The following is a 20,000-nucleotide window of genomic DNA, read 5'->3' as shown; positions in this document are numbered from 1 at the left end:
TAAAACCTGAAAAGTATTTTCTACATTCGATATATCAAAATGGGCGATTTGAAAAGTTTTTCAAAGACCTTTCGTTGCAAATTAGTGTGGCCTTTGTTAAACCAGAACGTACACATTAAAATGTTTTAAAACACTACATGCTGGCGGTATGTCTGTAGGAGAATAACCTACAGTTTTAAGAATGAGTAAAAAATAATGGAAAATCTCTCTCAATATATTTTTGCTCAGTTGAACCGCTGTAGGCTGGCTATCAGATTCCCTTTGCTCACTACGACAACCCAATAAGGTTATTTTTATTACACTTTTTTGTTTTCTTCTTCAACGTGATATCTCACCAACATATGACATGACCATTGATATAAGTGACACATATGAAAAATATTGGTATTTCCATGTGGCGGGATTCAAGTATTTGTTCCTCCGAATGGCAACATGTATGGCTGAGACCTCTTTATCTGATGAAGCAGGAAAACACCCAAACAACTTCAGTCATACTGCCTTCTCCCATGTCTGAAACCACCAGTTCAACCACATCATGAGGGGGGAAACTTGCCTACAACTAACACTGCTGGGTGTTAATGCCAAAAGTAGCATCTGTGTTGCAATAGTCAAATCCCCCTACCTCTCTTAGACGAAAGCCCCAATAATTGATTGGATTGTCCGATCAGTAAAAGCATGCTACCGACGCCGCGAGCCCTATCCGATGAGCCAGCAGTGCATAAACAGCCTAGTGCAATTCTTCTGGCTTCTATACATTTTATTCAACAAATTTGAATACTTAATAACGAATGAAAAATAATTTCCTTTTCCATTTTAAACAAATAACAACATTATTTTAACGATGGAACATATTACCTGGCTACTTGGTCTCTGAAATGTTCAAAATGTTGCTCAATATTAATCGCTGCTACTTTAGCTTTCCGCTAACTTTTACTTTACCGTTACACGTTTGTAAAAAACAATTATATTTACTAATACCCGGGGCAGAATTTTTATATTTTTTGATACACCCAAATGAAGAACGAATAAAAAGTGAACTCTGAATATCTTTTGAAAACATTAAATGGATAAAAACTATCTATAAAATGAAACTGGAATGACGTGACATTCCAGTTCACATCCGTGCATGTACTCAAATGTATAAAAGTCTGTTTATTTTATTGCTTCTTAGCCACCAGACGGAATAGCGGGTAAAAGACGGCATGGATGGAATGAGACCATTAATATTGAAAACGATTCAGCTACATTCAGATATTAAGACAACGGTTTCCTCTCCTAAACACAGTGGGAAGTGTGCCCTCCGTTCACTCTCTGATACATGAGCCATGCCAACCTGGAACCATAACTAATCCCATGCGCCTTATTCACCGATATCCGCCACATTGCTTCTTGGCTTTAAACACTAGCTAGTGTTTAGAGCCAATATGGCCTATAGGTAGATAAGTCCCACAGAGAATTGAACTGAAGCCGTGCAGGTGTGTGTGTGTGTGTGTGCGCGTGTGTGTGCGTGTGTGTGTGTGTGTGTGCGTGTGTGTGTGTGTGTGTGTGCGTGTGTGCGTGTGTGCGTGTGCGTGTGGACCAAGAGAGGCTGTTGCATAGGTAGGTGGCGCTGGCGTAACAGTGGTTAGAGGCAGTGGTTGATAGGGGGGCTTCTCAAGGAGGGGGGGCCTCAGAACTGGCTGTCTCTAGCCAGGCCGCCGATGTACGCCTTGTAGATGCAGTCGATGAAGGAGCTGTCCGTCTGCAACAGAAACACACACACACACACATGATATACACTATAACACCTGTAATGTTTGGCCAAAGATTGTCGTGTTTTTATTTTGTAAAAAATCTGTAAGTAGTACTATACAGATCTCTCTCTCCCTCTCCCTCTCCCTCTCCCTCTCCCTCTCCCTCTCTCTCTCTCTCATGTAGTAATCAAACTATCCAGCCTTGTTTAGATTGGGGAAAAATGTATACTTTAATATAATCACTGAATAAAAGTCCATGTAAAACAGTCACCCAGGTGGTCCTGACCTCAACCCTCTAACCCTAACCTTTACCTCTAACCCAACCCTAACTCTGACCCTAACCTAACCCCCTAACCCTAACCCTAACCCTGACCCAACCCTAACTCTGAACCTAAACCTAACCCTGACCCTCTAACCCTAACCCTGACCCTCTAACCCTAACCCCAGCCTAACCCTCTAACCCTAACCCTGACCCTCTAACCCTAACCCCAGCCTAACCCTCTAACCCTAACCTTTACCTTTACCTCTAACCCAAACCCTGAACTAACCCTCTAACCCTAACCCTAACCTAACCCTGACCCTCTAACCCTAACACTGACCTAACCCTCTAACCCTATAACCCTAATCTTTACCTCTAGCCCCAGCTTAACCCTAACCCTAACCCTGACTTTTACCTCTAACCCCAGCTTAACCCTAACCCTGACCTTTACCTCTAACCCCAGCTTAACCCTAACCCTGACCTTTACCTCTAACTCCAGCTTAACCCTAACCCTGACCTATACCTCTGACCTTTACCCCTAACCCTAACCCTAACCCCAGCCCAACCCTGACCCTGAGCCCACCCTGAGCCCACCCTGCCCCTGCCCTGAGCCCGTACCCGTATGAGGTGCAGCAGGGTGTCCTGCAGCTGGCTCCTGGACAGCACCGGGGCCTCCTCCGGGGCGGGGGGGCCCGGGGCGGGGCCTCCGTCCTGGGGGGCCCCCGCCGCCTTGGCCTGGGAGAAGACGCTGGGCGAGAGGAGCAGCGTGGGGGCCACGGTGGCCGGGATGCGCTGGGGGGAGGCGACCTGCGGACCCGCCCAGCGCGGGGTAGAGGGGGGCGGCGTTAACAGGGGGCCGCCAACGTGGACCAACGTGCACAGGCATACAATAATGATCCTCGAATATAATAACATAATAATATTAAGGGGGGGGGGGGTTGTCTGTTTATTTGCTGCTGTTTGTATTTTATGTATAGCTGAAAATCTGAAAATAAAGTTCCAAAAAAGTATAAATATTAGTGCTGTCAGTTAAACGCCTTATTAACGACGTTAACTCAAACCAATTTTAACGGCGTTAATTTTTTTATCGCGCAATTAACGCAATTTATTATTTAAAAAAAAAAGGCGATTAATGCGATTAATCGCGATTAAATATTTGAATCGCTTGACAGCACTAATAAATATATCTATAAAATCTAGATATATATTGAAAATGTTTACGGGAAATGTACTAATACACCTTTTACTTATAGTTATTATTGCATTTGGTGATTGTGACAGGAGAGAAGTGCTATGCATCTCAACTTAAAATAGAATACACAAATATACGCCAGCTAGGATCATTTAATTATGTTTATACATTATAAATTACTCTAAGGATCGCTGCCGAAATCGTTTACCGGGAATCGCATGGCCTCCTTATCGCCAGGGCCCAGGGCGGAGCCTGGGTCTTGAGTTGGAGCGGGACCATGGAATCGAGGGGCGAACCCTGGGCCGTGGCGCGGGGCCTCGTGGGGGGTCTGGCCCTGTTCCTGGTGCACCAGCTGGAGCTTCTGGAGCAGCTCATGGGGGGCCACGCCTGGCATGGTGGAGGACACCCCTGGGGGAGAACCAACAGGGAGGCACCGTTAAGAGGAGCCCCACCGTCAGGGTGACAACCAGGAGGAAACCACCAGATGTTACATTGAGTGTTTAAATCGAGGTGCAACTTTAAGGGGGCCGTTCACTGTCACACTCGCCTGCTTTCTAAGATTAGAGATCACTGCGTCATGCATGTTGTGATTCCAATTAAGGTCTGCACCATCAGAGCAACAGAGTTAGGCCCAATCCCATTTCTACCCCTTACCCCTTCCCCCTCCCCCTCCCCCCTTCCCCTTACCCCTTCAAAACAAGGGGGAGGGGTAAGGGGTAAAATGGGATTGGGCCTTAATGTTGTGGGACTGATGTTTTAACACTAAATAACTTTGGTCCTGGATTTGGGTTCTCCGTTGGTGGAAATGGATTTGATGTGGCAGGCTGTGAGCCTTGAGGTGCATGAAGCAGTGCTCGCTTGTACTAGAAATTGTGACACTACTCCTTTAGGATAAGAACTGGGCCTGTACTCTGCCTACTGCCACTCATAGGATGATTCTATGTACGCAGACTGCGGTTATTTATTTTTCGTGTTGTGGAAACTTATAATTATGGCGGCAAAAGCTTTGCCTTCACATATGGAAGGTGAAAGTTATCGCCCATTTGAGGAATTTTATGATAGATAACATGGCGATTGTCATTTTTAACTTCATCGAATGCTTGCAAGACGCAGATTAGCCTGCCACAAGTGAAGGTATGTTACAAAGTAACTTGTGTTTTAAGAACACCAGACAGCAGCAGGTAGGGATAGGTATCGAAACCCGTTACACCAAGGACCCAGTACCATTATTTTCAACCCGAAAATCATTAATTTGGGCTTATCGATACCACTATCGAGTCCCATCGTAAAAATAGTAATCCAATCGAGAAATCCATGTTGTAATCGGCGGCGTACAAGCTAGTTATCTTAAGAAGTAAATAAAGTTTCAGACGTGCTGCGCGATGATGTGTTCAGGTTGGCTAAGAAAAACGACTATCAGGTTATCAAGATGTCAGAACGGAAAATTTAGTTTTTTGATGAGAAACATGAATAATACTGTATTACTCTTGTTTCTGTATTACTAATACAGTTGTATAGTACTCTAATCATTTTAGAACATATAATTCCTTCCATTCCTAAATATTTTCCTAATCACTGAAAATGCGTCGTGATTCCACCAAATAATAGTATCGTAGTATCGATATTGGTATCGATAAAGACTCGGATCGTTAAGGAGCATCGAAAATGGTATCGATATCAATAAACATCAACGATCGCCATCCCTAGCAGCAGGTGTACCACCATGTGGAAGGAGACCTCAGACCCAGCGGCGTGGCCTTGGTTACCTGGAGCCTGCAGGCTGCTGGGGGCCGCGGCGTCGGGGAGGGGTTTGCACGGGCTGAAGTACACCTGCTGGTTGTGCTGGGGGTGGGGATAGGAGGCAGACTCCGCCGTGATTGGCTGCATCGGGTGTTGCATGGAGGGGATGAGGGGGGGAGGGGGGTTGGAGCAGCAGGGGGCGGTAGAGACAGGGACCTGGGCCTGGGCCTGGGCCTGGGCCTGGGCCTGGGCCAGGGCCAGGGCTTGGGCCTGGGCTTGGAAGAGTCTCTGGAGGTGGTCTTGCTGTGGACTCTGCTGATACTGCGGCTGGTGCTGGTGCGGTTGTTGGTGGTGGTGCTGGTGCTGTTGGTGGAGGTGATGGTGCTGGTGGAGGTGCTGCTGGTGCTGGAGGTGCTGCTGGTGCTGGAGGTGCTGGTGGTGGAGCTGGTGGTGGTGGTGCTGCTGCTGCTGCTCCAGCAGCGTCAGCCCGTTGTCACACAGCCGGTTCTCGGGGGACTCCGACACGGTGTGCAGCGCGGCGGGGCCCGGCGGCGGCGGCGGGGGCGGGGGCCCTCCTTGGCCCCGAGGCCCCTGGATCAGCTTCTGGATGGCGGGGCAGAGCTGCCCCTGGCCCTGCTGGGGGGGCTGCTGAGGCTGGGGGGGCAGATGGGGCTGGAGGGGCCCGGTGTGGCGGCCCTGGGCCCCGGCGACCACGTACGCGGAGTAGGGAGACCCGGGGGGCCCCGACGCCACGGGGCCCCTCACCGCAGCGTTGGCGCTCTCCCCGTGGGGGGCCCCGCCGTCCCCCATCATCGGGGCCTTCATCAGGGGGAGAGCGCTGGGGGCGGCCGCGGCCGGGCCCCGCGCGGCTTTGGGGGCCCCCCCCACGGGGTCGTCGTAGGAGAGGGAGCGCGCCACGGCCGGCCGGCCCCCCGGTTTCTTGCCGGACCCCGAGGGGGGGACGGCGGCGGACGAGGGGGCGGAGCCAGTGGGGGGGGGCCGGGGGGAGAGGGGCCCCGTGGGGGCGGAGGGCGACGGGTGGGGGGGCTGGGAGCCGAACAGGGTGGCCAGAGAGAGGGACCGGGGCTCCCCAGGGTCCCCGTCCTGGCGGGGGGGGGGGAAGAAGACAGAATAAGTCAAAGTCAGCTTTTAATTCAATTCTAAGAACGTTACTCTTCTGTTAGGAACTTCACATGTGGAGGAGTAGTAGGGTGTGTCCACACGTGCACACACACGTGCACACACACACACACGTGCACACACACACACACACACACGTGCACACACAAACACACACACAAACACACACACGCAACTTCCCACACTAGACATATGGCAGATATAAAATCTTTGCGAAGCCTAGTTTTATTGTCGATTACAAATACGTACAAGACAAATATAGAAAGAGAAATTGAGTTTGTCTCTGAACCCACGGTGCAAGTACAAGTACAAAGGATACATTTGGTAAAATGGAATAAGTCATATTTTTTAATAAAATAAATTCTAAATAGTGCAATAATTCTGAGCAGTGCAAGTAGGCAAGACAAAACGGTAAAACAAAACACTGGTACAATAAAGTAAATGGTCCATTGTTCTTCAGGGCAATGGGGAAAAGCAAGAGGGTGAGGTTGGTGGAGGGTCCATAAAATGACCATAGGGTAATTCATAAAAAAAATAAAAAAAAATATTATATTTGCTGCGAACCGAGAGACTTATTATCAAATTAATTGGGTGTCAGCGCAGTCTTCAAGCGAAGCCAGGATTAAATTTCACTGCTTGATGTACATGTAAAACTATGCATGCGATAAATAAAGAATCTTGATCTTGAGATTTAAGCAAGAGCACATCTCATCACGTCTGATTCCAATGTGCCGTGGCCTGCTATTCCCTCATCGGCCACAGGGTGGAAGCAATCGTCTGCTAATCACTTTTCCCCCCCATTCTTGATTAATCCTAATAAATCCATTAACAAATTAAGTACAAGGCCTTCTTAGTTTCAGAACTTTATGCTAGTAAGCTAGGCTAGGCATTTAAGCATAAAGGCATAATTGAATCAGCATCATATCTGGCTATCATTTGCCTGAAACGGAATGACTTTGTCAAGCAGATTCCCAACCAGCATATTGTTTCATGTTTTCTCTACATTGTCTGCATGATTGCCGATATTCGAGACATAAACATACCTCACTCATTTGTGCTGATTTTTTCCAGATTTTAGAGGTTGTAGCTAATTCATTATCCTTCCTTTATTCTCAGATTCTCCATTGGAGAATAAAGGGACTTGTCCAACCTTTATCTTATTCTACGTCCTATGTCCTCAATCTGATTTTAGTCGATCACAGTGCGAATATGTGTTCATTGAAGTCAAAGAAAAATATGCATGTCTGGATGCCTATTTAATTCTTAATTAAACTGATGAAGTCATGCAAGATAACGAGCAGAAAGATCCCTCAAATATGCATGAATTAGTCGTAATTTCAATAATAATACCGTGCAAATAACAAATGGCATGTTTAGTTTAGGGTTAAAGAAAAAATAAGATGATAAAATTCACAAAATCCAGCCTCAAATGAAAGCAATCAGTGGTCTTTGAATAAGTGTGCACAAAAATGAAACAAGAGCTTATAACGAGCGACTCTGATGCTTTGAGACGGTATTGACACGTCATAATTGTATTCAATCCTGATATACCGTTCTATCAGGATAATTGGGATGTTTTGGATTGAACCTATCCACCCGATCCTACTACACAGTGTGAACAACACATGCTGAAGCTCTGATCGAGATCCAAAACCTCACCTTCAGTACCCTCCCTCACAACCCACGCCCTGACCGCAGCCTACAGGTGGGGGGGGGGGGGGGGGGGGGGCGGTCCTAGAGAACGCTGTAGTGTGTGCATACCTGAGTGATAGGTTTAACTGGAATTGGTTTGATGAGGTGGGGGTTCCCAAATAGCATGCTACTGCCTCCAATCTCCTTAGGCTCTGAACTAGACTGTCCTCCCTAAGACACACAAAGGGGGAAAGGGATGAAACAGACAGTTCGATTTGAGTGTGATTTAACGTTAACGGCATAGCTTTCTATGCAAAGACTTCCATTATGCTGGATTTACTGCCCCGTATTGGGGCAAGCCGTCCTACCTCATCTTAAATATAACAATGAAACTCTGAGTGGTGGTTCTTTTCCTTTAAAATCGATTCACCGTGAGTCATCCCCGAATAAAACCTTCTGTGACACAGCCTCAAAGTCCAGGTTCCAACCAATCATAGCAGCGTCGGGCTCCGATCTACCTAACAAGCAGCGGGCGATGGTAGGCACACCCCAATCCCCTTCCATCCACGCTCACACCGACCGCCTTCCGCCTCCTCCTCGCTCCATTACGGCTCCAAGGCGAACGGCAGGTCGATTTGAACAATTGGCAGGCAGGGAAGTCAGGGTTACGCATCAAACCACTTTGCTGGTCCGTTTGTCCGCCCTGGCAGGTGGGAAGAATAATTCCCACAGCACATCATGGAGCGCTTCGAGGCGGCCGCAGAGGTCGCTACCTTGTCGTACTCGTTGCGTGCTTTGGCCAGCATCTGCAGAATGTCAACAGGATGGCCTTCCACACCTCCTCCCACCTCTCCTCCTCCTCCTCCTCCTCCTCCTCCTCGTCCTCCCCCCCCTGCTGCGACGCCTCCTCCTGGGGGCAGAGGGCCCCCCCCCTGGGACTGGGCCAGGGCCTGCTCCTGCTGGGTCAGACTGCACACACAGAAAACCTTAGCGTTACATGCGTTCCTTTTTTTAATATATTGTATATTTTACAATATTTTACAGAGAAAATCATCTGTACAGAGTTATGCATAATATTTCATCATACTTCAATTTCAATATATGTGGCGCTAATATACAGCAGCAAGCTACACCACAGCTGGATATATATATATATATATATAAAGAAAAGTTAACAAAATTGTAATAAAGTCAAAACAGAGTAGCTAACTTAACTAAGACAAATATCAATTCCTAATATCTTACTCGACATTGTCTTTACCCTGCAGTTGTTTTTGCATTGGATGCCTCTTGTCATGTCATCATTCTGCCCGATACACCACACGCAACCGCTTGTGTGTGAACCCTCTGGGGCTCCAACTCTTAGTGATTGTGATGATCACGAGCAGAGCTAGCGGCCGAAGCTCTGACTCACATGGCGCCGGTCACTGGGCTGAGTGGGGGGGCGGCGGCGGTGGGCAACAACGAGCGGTACTCACGTTCTCATCCGCTGGGCGATGCGCTGGCAGTCTTGTTTATCGTAGAACCAGATCCCATGGATGACAACTGCGGAGGAGCCGTGGGAAACACGTTAATACTCCTTCTTGGAAATACAGCGCCAGCCAGACGGACAGAGGGACAGACAGGGATCCACCAGAGAAGTCTCCCCCTTCGCTTGGGATGAGCTGTCCCTTGACTGCAGCCAGTCTGTCCTCGACGCTATAACCCTAATAACTATGAGTGCCTTAATGTTAACAGTAGATGGACGTCGACGGCTGTTCTACATCACTACAACACATGTTGTGAACATTACTAGTTAGTCGTTTAGCAGATGCTTTTATGCCAAGAGACTAACAGTGATTTCAGATGCACTAGGGAGCAGTTAGGGGTTATGGGGTTGTCCAAGGATGCCCACAGGTAGAAGGCAGACACTGGGAGTCAAACTCAGAACATTTCAGCTGGGGTCCAAAACACCCTGACCACTATGTATCCATGTGGCCTTTTGTATTTATTATTGAGAAAATCAATTAACTACACCGTGAAAGTACAGTTCATCTCCCAAAACATTAGCGTACCCATGTTGAGCTTGAGACGTAATTGTAAACAGACTATAATTAACTGTGCTGGGTAAAAACCGTACGACTGCCCTCCGGGACATTAACATTCACTCATAGCCACTTAAGGAACCGTTGGGCCGTGCTGACGTGGATCCCAGCATGGCTGCTACCAAGATGAAGAGATACAACTCTCAGTGCGGTGGAGGGAACACCAGAACATGTTTGTATCCATGTATTATTAGATACTCCTTGTTAAACTACTATGTATGCATCATGTGATATTAACAAAGTCGGCACACAAATATACACAGTTGACCTAAGATGGACAGGTTGCTAGGAAGAGAGAGAGAGAGAGAGAGAGAGAGAGAGAGAGAGAGACAGAGAGACAGAGAGACAGAGAGAGAGAGAGAGAGAGAGAGAGAGAGAGAGAGAGAAAGAGCAAGAGATGGGGTCGTTGCTTGGGAAGGATGTTTGCAAATACACACACACACACACACACACACACACACACACACACACACACACACACACACACACACACACACACACACACACACACACACACACACACACACACACACACACACACACACACACACACACACACACACACACACACACACACACACACAGCCTGGGAAAACCAGTCCCAGTCCCAGATAAGTAACAGCAGAGTGTGACCACCTACTTCAGGACTACTTACTGTTCTCAGTGTGGATGAACGACGTCTTACCCAAACAGAGCCGGACAAAGCCAGAACACGTTCAACTGAGAAGTTATAAGTCCAGCACTGAGCAGAAGGAACCAGGCCTGCTCATATGTAGCATGAGATAGAGGAAAAAAAATAAAAGTGTGTCTGAAACTGAAATTAATTACTATACGATATAGAGCCAGATGCTTCACTACAAAGAGCGAAATCTAAAATAGAATAAGAGTCAAATCTTCAAAGGGAAAACTATCTTCAAGCGCTGTTGGGACAACTTGAGTCGCCCCAGTAAGTAACACTTCGCTTTGTCTCAACCAGCGGGAGATAAACACACAGCCCCCGAGGACTCAGATAAGTCTGGGAGGAAGCCCAGCCATCCTTCCCACCCTATCCCGCTCGCGTCGGTGACTCAGAAGAGATAGAGACACCGAAGAGGAAGGGTTCTACGATTAACCACACTTAAGGTTGTGATAGGTTGTGTGGGTGACGGACAGAGGGACTGAGGGGGAGAAAAATAGAGGGAGTGGAAGTGAGAGACCTCGTGGCCAATCTCAGTCGAGGAAGGTCTCCCATCAGTGGAGTTAAGACCCAGTGGGACCCAGACTGCCCACCAACACACACAGACAACGTCTGTGTGGGACATCCATGTCTCTGGTCTGTCTCCTTTGTGATTAGTTTAAAATCAATCATTTTTTCTGATCGTTTTAGTCACGCAACTTCTGTTGCGCCGTCTTGTTCTACTTTTTGGTTTTGTTTTGAATATATAAGAGGGATAAGCCGTGCTTTCCCAGCGTGAAGACAAATTGACGATGGCTTAAAACCAAACTACTCCACCGGGACATCCTTGCTATTCTTTGTGGACTGCCTCTGTTTGGTTTACTTTTAGCACAGTGAAAAGAGCCGGAGCAGTAGCTAGCGAGCGTCCAAACCAGGATTACACGTGTGTTTTACTGCATGTCTGCCTGATGCTGGAGTCAAGGACCTGCTTTACCAGTCACTCCCAGAAGTCCCCTCTACATCACCACTTTGTTTTTAAACCCCGGCTGCAGGATTCCTCAAGGTTTTACCCAGGTCCTTAATAAAATCCACATGAGGTACTTTTCTCCATCCAGGGCCACTGGCCCCTTCACTTAGAGACTGAAGGCTACGGACTTTGAAAAAACGCGAGCCGTGTTTGGCTCACGGAGCCGAGCGCTACAGAGGTGATTACAGCGAATGCTGTCGTCCTGACACTGAGCAGACCGTTCAAGGGGCTCACGGGAGAAGCGTTAAGCGCCCAGACACCCCCCCCCCCCAGTGGCATCGGGCCCACCAGAAGGATACCTGGGCTATGAACGAGTCTGATCTCTGATGCAAGAGCTGTTCGCTGACGTGAGGTTACCCCGTCGGCTGAGAAGGTCAACCGAGAGCGACGTTTTGGAGGTCCGCGTTTAAGTCGTCGCTGGGATCGGTTTTGGGAAGAGCACGGCCACAGCCATGCTGCGCAGCCTGTTCCAGAGGAAACCCAAGCATGAGCGACTGGAAGAGGAGCCGGAGGTCCGCTATAAAGGCCTGCAGGTGTCCGAGACGGAGCTGGGATACACATTCGTACGGCCTGGAGGTAAGACAGTCTTCACACACAGAATACTGAGTGGCGAAACGCAGATCTGCCCAGAGAACGTCTAATTGTTGTTAACTGCTGGGAGACTTTGCTTTAATAAAAATATAAACCCTCAAGAATGTTATGCTGATAAGTTCCACATAATCAGATAATGTAACCAGAATCGCAAATGTCAAGCCCTATTTTTCTTATGCAGTAACAGCCCATAATTACAAACACAGGCGATAATCAAATGAAATAATACATGTTGAAATGATAACCCCAGCAGATGTGAACACAAACCATGATGAGATAAAGATATAAGATGTAAAGATCCTCAATAAACTGCATTCTAGGACATCACATGGTCATAAGAAATAGAGATCATGGTCGCCAATGTGCCAATGTGGCTGGAGTAGCCTGAGAGAGTTTGAGGTTCACCATCATGAGTATGTTCTACACCCAGAGGTCAGGCCGTTACATCTCCCCGCCACTGTGTAAATCAGCACTTAAGACAGTCCAATCCAAAATAACAATCTCATGTTCAGATCTTCCGTTCTCTCGCTTCGTGGCCGCCGACCAGCCGCCATCAACGTGTGTCTGCTCCCAAAGTATCATTTCTGTTTGGGTAAGGTTTCACCAGAAGAGTAATATAACGTAGCCGAGGCTAGGCCCAGTCTTCCCGGAATCGTTATCCTATTCTGTGGTGTCTCCAGCCTCCTGGCTTTTATTTTTAGCCCCCGGAGCAGCCCCTACTCTCTGCCAACTGCCCATTCCGGCTGGTTCCCGCAGCACGAATCAGTGGGAGCTGTTTGTCTAGCGATAAGATTCCACGGTCCCGGAGCTTAGAGGTCAGCCCTGCGAGAGAGCCGGGCGGTGGGCAGCAAAGGGGTGGACGACATGGACTAAAAGGGGTCTAACTCAAGACTGCGTAGACACTTGTTATGGTGACACGTACGTACGCTTATGTTGTAGACCTCCTGAGTAAGATTCCGGACTCAAACCGCTCCGGATGGGGTGGATGTTGCCGTGTTGATGTGTGAAGTGCATGGACTTTATTGTTTGTAACCCACGGAAGAAGATTCACACTGCGTGTTCCCCGATCCACAAATATGTGGATCGATCCAAAAATGATACTGATTCGGATATTTCACGGCCCATCAAAACACATTTTTAACAAAAAATATTTCCATACTCACTTTCACAGCACCTGTGGATGGTGAATATCTCTCCAAGGCTACTATAAATGCACTATCCTAGCTTGGTTTTTCACATAAGAAAACACTTGTTTTCCAGAAAACAAGTGTTACATCGGATGATTCAATCAAAGGACTTATTCAAATAAATCCCTTCAACTTCCCCCATTTTATTCGAGACCCAGTTATATAAGAAAACAGACAAAACAATTGGCAGATGAAACACCTTAATAACTGAATACACTTCAGAAGTAAATGTGTATTGTTAAAAGGCCCTAAATAAATGCAGATCATTTAATATGATGCACTGTATGCCGCTAGGCTGCGAGAGAACAGCCACATAACCTCGGAGTCTGTGATTGCCGTTAAAACATTTTGTTTAAATTAATCTCTGCCTCTTACAGTGTGCAATCTGTCGCGTCAGTCGAGGCCTTGGCTGGCATTCCAGAGACGTGACCCGACTCACCAACGACAATTCAGCTCAGCAGCGGCTGTCTTGGGCTTCCCCATAGTCAGCAAAGCCCAATGAGAACTAGCGATTGATCGACGAGTTGTGCTCCAAAATTCCCCTCATAGTATTTTCTTTGTTAAGCTATGTTAAGACAAATGGTCAAAGCCACCGGCTGTTCGCTGTGGTTCATTCTGATTTACTGACCCCCAAGACTTTAATTAACATGAATGAGACCAAATGTAGTTTGGTGGTCGATATTCATTTCATGTGGAATTAAGAATAGTTAGTTCACCACAATGAGACTTGGTCACTAACGGACCCACAATAGTCACCATTCATAGAATATTTACAATAACCATGCAGATGAGTCACCCTTGACTCGACTGGTTACTCAGTGAGTTCTTACTGGGGTGTCATGCGTATCCACAACACAGGCAGGACAGTGGAATGCATGGCTGTCTAAATACGACATTCCACCTGCCTCGGACAAAGCCTGACGAAGAGTCTTGTGGATGAAGACGAGAACAAAATAGATGTGTGTGCATGTGTGTGTTTATGTTATCAGCTAATGGCAATGTTTATCTAATCTCTTCTGGCCAGCTATGCAGTGCTTGAGGGTGTGTGTGTGTGTGTGTGTGTGTGTGTGTGTGTGTGTGTGTGTGTGTGTGTGTGTGTGTGTGTGTGTGTGTGTGTGTGTGTGTGTGTCTGCTGTCTATTGTGTTTCTGGTGTTATTAATGTCTTGAAGATATTGTCATAGATATCCATGTTTATATCTATTTTTCTAAATTGTATTTCTGCATGCTTGTTCCGAAGAGAGAGATAAAGACAGAGCGCGCAACAGTACAATAATGAGAGAGAGACCACTGTATAGCCACTTGAAAACCACCACTCCTTATAAGGACCTCCTGGTTGGTGCTCCTCAGTACAGTACACAATATACTATGCCTCCATGTTAATCTGTTCATAAACACGGAATAAAGGATGCCACGTATGTCACAGGGTAAACAGTGGTAGGCAGTAGCGCCACCTTGCTTACCCAATGATAAAATGCGTGAGCTATGAAATGGAAACCCATTATTTCGTGAGCATTTGTTTGGTAAAAATATTATAAGACTTATAGTGTTGGATAATCTGCTGGAGTGAGCCGACATACAGTATGTTAGGCCTATTTTAGTCTCAGCCTCCTCCGTTCATTTGCACTACATCAACATGTGACTGTGTCCTGAACGTCTGAGAGATGCAGCAAGTTGAGCCTTGAAGAAGCTCGGCACGATACTCATTGGCTGTCAGCATTGTCCCTCAGATATCAGGACGTAGCTCTGGCATGTCATTGGTGCATCAGGTCTATTCTTATATTGACATCCATGGGTTTATTAGGTCCTTGGGGGCGGGTTTCCTTCTTTGCCCGTATACCGCTCAGCATTGAATGCAATCGTACTTTAAGAGCACGTTTGCTTCATTGCTGGTCTGTTTTCTAAAAGCGCTACTCCTGGTGTACTGTCTGTGACTGGTCATGCTTTACGTCAATCAAGATCCTTTCCGTGTGGAAAGATTGGCTCTGTGAGACTAGGTCAACTCCAGCCCATACTGCTTTTAACAAAGACTTGTGTTAGGGGTACTCCAGCACTATACAACTCTTTAACAATGGCCCTTTTCTTCTCCCCTGAGATGTCATCTTATCAATAAAATGACCCAGCCAGCCAGGTGCTTAATATTTAAAGCATACGTGCTTTTGTAAGCCTTCCCGTGTACGGAGAAGAACTGCAATCTGGATACGCAATATGGTGACAAGAACAGATATACCAGACAGGAGAGGAACGAGATATCAAGTGACTGCAATCAGCCATGACAGTTGTGATAACAACAGTGATTATAGCAAAAATAACTCTTCGACTCTGACCAGTACATTTTGAAATGTGCCACATAGCTAGCAGAACACAAAGCCACAACTTGGTTTCACTCTGCTAAATTCTGCATATTGATATTCTATTGAGATCTCTTTTGATTCAATTCAGTTAATATTCCACACATACAGGAAGCTTAGGTCTAGTTTTGACAGCGTTATCATGATTCATTTTCTTATAATACAAATTTTAGAGAGACTGAGTAGTTAACTTAATAACCCACCCACTCAAAATACATCAGAAAGCCAGTGGTTATTAATCCACTGAAACTAGCGCAGGGACAGTATCCAGTGACATCGTTGCTAAATTAAAGGGTAAGCTCAAAAATATTTAAAACAGTTATACTTTCGCGCTTATTAGTGTTCTTAATTAAATTCATGTGATGTATCCCCGTTTACATCTGTCCATAGTTAGGCAAAAATGCCATCCTTATGCCTAATGGGGATTCAGAATTGTTGAAGGGTACAGAATACTGTCTGGAAAACACAATTTGTTATGTTTGATAGCAGCAGACAAGAGATTTCAATCTTAAAGTCTCATAGGTCAAACGTTTGGCACAGTTTTGTGTGCATGTTTGTCTAGTGCTGTGGAAGAGCAGTGCGTGTTTGTGTGCGCGAGTGTGTACTTGCGCGCGTGTGTGTATGAAGCACATGCGGTACTTACAGCGTGCATTGCGGTAGAGGAGGAATGGGTCTTGGAGCTGGAAGTCCAGCTCCTTTGTGATTGGTTCTGTCAGGTTCTCCATACTCAACCTGTTCATGATGGTGAAGCCATGCCTCGGAGATGCCAGTCTAAAGGATACACAATGGAAAATGCACACAAGAGTCCCGTTATATAAATGTATTAACAAGATAGAAGCAGCTTATGGAGAACTTAACCATTTTCTTCAAAAAGCTCTAACAGTCTTCAGAAAAATAATCAAGCTATATGGTTGTTCTATAAGGTTGTTTTTTTATTCTGTGTAATCATAACTTTGTAATGTTATTCAATGAAGTGTCTACTATTGAAACTTTGTTTCATTGATTTCAGAAATATCTGAACATGCTGCTTTTCTCTATTCAAGAATAAAAAATATTGTTTGTCTAGCTTTTCTGCCCAGACAATCAATATCTGTCTAGTCGTATCCTAGTAATTTAAATCCCCTTAAGGCCTGCTAATTTGTGAAGGGTATTTGCCAGTATTTATCAAATGTTATTACACTTCCTTCGTAAGCCAGATAAGGTTAGAAATTAGCCTTCAAGAAAAAGCATAACAAGCTTTTTTTCAAGAAAAAGCATAACAAAAATAGGTCACTTTTATTTCTCCTTTTAGAAACGGCTATAGATAGCGTCTCGGAAACATAAATAACAGAACAAGAGATTAGAGATATGCAGGCTAAATCAGAGTCCTACATTACCTTGTATAGACAAACAGAGTCCCCTCCACCTCTGTCTTCTCCTGTAGACAAAAAGGACCAACATTGTGTAACAACATACTAATACTCCAATAATAATGCGACATTTGATTACATGCTGTGAGAAAGTAATGTGACTAAGTCGCTACGATAAATAAAGCTGCACTGAAAACATTAAGCACATGCAGTTAACCAATCAAAGTAAAGTACTCCAGATTCAAGAAACAGGGCACTGTGTCTTATCTTGTTTACTTTAGATGAATTATATTATTGGCTCAGTGAAATGGGCAAAATACACCCTAGTCTTTTTGCTCAATACCAACATAAACAGTAAAAGCCTTATAACTTATAATCGGGATGTTTTCTCCTTCCGAATCGTTCTCATCTCACTACAGAAAACCAGGAACGGGATGCTCCAATTGAGCGTTATTAAAGAGAGGGAGTGCGGGTCTATGATTTTCATGGGTTTAGCGGCAAGAGGCGAGGGAGGGACTTCCGATACAGGGATATTCGTTTCAGGTACATGTTTCGGATAATTTCTAATCAAATCATTCAACCAAAGACTAAAAATGTGGGCTCCTTGCCATGCTCGTAGTCTTTTCGCTTTTTCGACAGTTTAACTGTCGTACACAGCTCATGTGGAGTAGCAGACCGGAAACAGCATTGCGGTAAACCGGGATAACCGATACAATGCAGGATCCGCTCACAGCATAAGGAGAAAGCGCGCGCCTAGCGCGTATGGCAGAAACTGACGAGCTAAGCTAACGAAGCCCCTTGACCCCCACTCAAGACTCACCCACTCATTCGTCCTGTTGTTAAAAGTATACAAAGCGACTTGGCTGGCCACGTCTACAATGTTGTTGATGTAGGGGTCTTGTCTGCGCAGAGCGGCCAGACTGATGTCCAGTCCTTTGGTGGTGAGACAGGTGCTGCCGCCCGCTGAAGTCGCTGTCATTGTTACCTATGGGAAAAGTTAGCACGAATGCTAGCCTTCAGAACCAATGTAATAAAAGGCTGAAATGCAGAGGTCTTTTTTTAACTGGGAGAGAAAGAGAGACGAGTGAACTTGTCGCCGTTATTTCTAACTTTGCAAAAAATCAATCAAAATACTTCACAATTAATCTTAAAGGAAACATCAACAAGGAGTTAGTCAACAGCCGTCGGCCATGTTTCGTCGGGGAATTGTAAACAGTCAGAGCGGAGTAGTTGCGCTGCGATCGTTGAGTGCCAGGACTACCAATCGAACTCGAGTGATGGATCTGCACTTAATCCCGAGTAAAGTCACTAAGAAACGTAATTTTATAAATGAACCACCTTCACTTGCTATTTTATACGTTACTATCCAACGTCGTTTTTTGTTTGTTTTTTGCCAAAGAGAGGCCAGTCTAATCAAAGGTGTTCAGAAGTTGTAATACCTAACTGAACCACAGGGTGTCAGTAAACCTATAAAAAAAAAGAGATCTGGCCCATCTCTCGTCAGCCCTAAAGCACGGAGACCAAAGTAGGAATCATATTGGACGGGAAAGGATATTTGGATGAATGCAAATAATCAAGTTCTATTAATAGTGGAATAATATAAAAACCATGGGCAAAATTGATCCTAAAATATTGAACAAGCTCTTACTATGTAAAAAAATATTTTTCATTATTTTTTATTATGAAAAGGACACTGTTTTACCTTCATATATGTAAATATACATAAAATGTAGTAGGCATATAGCAAATACATATCTGTTTTGACACAGACATTTTCAGACGTTTCTTTATACACACAAATTAACTTCCATTCTTAAATACCTCTCATATATCTCTCACTCAGCATGTACATATTAATATTTAAAGCGAAGCCCTTCCGCTCAGGCATTTATGTGCAACCACTTTGGGATAGCCAGGTCATTAATAACAATTCATCATACATCTACCATGACAACAAGACCTCACTCCCTCTCTTTAATAACGCTCAATTGGAGCATCCCGTTCCTGGTTTTCTGTAGTGAGATGAGAACGATTCGGAAGGAGAAAACATCCCGATTATAAGTTATAAGGCTTTTCTCAGCCATAATCCCTTAATCATTAGAAGGACCAAATGTTTTCTTCAAGGTTTAAACTCATTGTGAGCATGGCTTTCTTTTCTGTGCAGCTTGTTTTACATGAAGGACTTTTTTTTTGTAAAATGTGAGTAGGTGTTGTGCACGAACGAGCACAGTTGTTGCCGTGGTAAATTGTAATGGGCTCTATTGAGCCTATAGCAACATGGGTTACTGGCAAACGAGCAAGGGGTGTAGGGATCTATCTATCTATCCATCTATCTATCCATCTATCTATCCATCTATCTATCCATCTATCTCTTTTTCTCTGTCTGTCTGTCTGTCTGTCTGTCTGTCTGTCTGTCTGTCTGTCTGTCTGTCTGTCTGTCTGTCTGTCTGTCTGTCTGTCTGTCTGTCTGTCTGTCTGTCTGTCTGTCTGTCTGTCTGTCTGTCTGTCTCTCTCTCTCTCTCTCTCTCTCTCTCTCTCTCTCTCTCTCTATCTATCTATCTATCTATCTATCTATCTATCTATCTATCTATCTATCTATCTATCTATCTATCTATCTATCTATCTATCTATCTATCTATCTATCTATCTATCTATCTATCTATTTTTCTCTCTCTGTCTGTCTGTCTGTCTGTCTGTCTGTCTGTCTGTCTGTCTGTCTGTCTGTCTGTCTGTCTGTCTGTCTGTCTGTCTGTCTGTCTGTCTGTCTGTCTGTCTGTCTTTGCCTTACGCAAAGTCATACTTAACTCTTAACAGTAATTTGACAAGTTATAATTGGATTTACGATTACTAATTAAGAGTTGATTCATGAAAATGCATGGCTCATGGGCTCTATGCTAAATAATCATATACAGTGCATGTGACCACAGCAGTTCTAGTGTATTCATTTATTGATCCCAATGTTCATCAACTATTCAAGTATTATTTCACATTTATTTTAAAATATTCTCACTATCTCCTATTACTTTACTCCAGCGGAAACCGTGTTAATGCCTATCTTTAGG

General features: G+C 45.3%; 1 protein-coding gene across 1 annotated transcript in view; it reads right to left on the bottom strand.

The window, feature by feature from the left end:
• The window catches only part of dcp1b (decapping mRNA 1B), an 18,306-nt gene extending 136 nt beyond the window's left edge, over nt 1-18,170 (bottom strand). Inside the window, exons 1-10 of the mRNA XM_060039002.1 lie at nt 17,759-18,170; nt 16,966-17,006; nt 16,233-16,360; nt 9,175-9,241; nt 8,470-8,665; nt 7,826-7,927; nt 4,951-6,028; nt 3,393-3,592; nt 2,611-2,799; nt 1-1,741 (exon numbers count right to left, since the gene is read on the bottom strand). The exon at nt 1-1,741 is cut by the window's left edge and continues 136 nt beyond it. Coding sequence (XP_059894985.1) covers nt 1,670-1,741; nt 2,611-2,799; nt 3,393-3,592; nt 4,951-6,028; nt 7,826-7,927; nt 8,470-8,665; nt 9,175-9,241; nt 16,233-16,360; nt 16,966-17,006; nt 17,759-17,917 — 2,232 coding nt within the window. The 5' untranslated portion in view covers nt 17,918-18,170 and the 3' untranslated portion in view covers nt 1-1,669. The remainder of the gene's footprint in view (nt 1,742-2,610; nt 2,800-3,392; nt 3,593-4,950; nt 6,029-7,825; nt 7,928-8,469; nt 8,666-9,174; nt 9,242-16,232; nt 16,361-16,965; nt 17,007-17,758) is intronic.
• Between the last annotated feature and the right edge of the window lie 1,830 nt (nt 18,171-20,000).

Source organism: Gadus macrocephalus, chromosome 19, assembly GCF_031168955.1.
Source record: "Gadus macrocephalus chromosome 19, ASM3116895v1".
NCBI classification, from domain to species: domain Eukaryota; kingdom Metazoa; phylum Chordata; class Actinopteri; order Gadiformes; family Gadidae; genus Gadus; species Gadus macrocephalus.
Note: the sequence above shows the minus strand (reverse complement) of the source record. Positions and strands in the feature narration are given on the sequence as shown.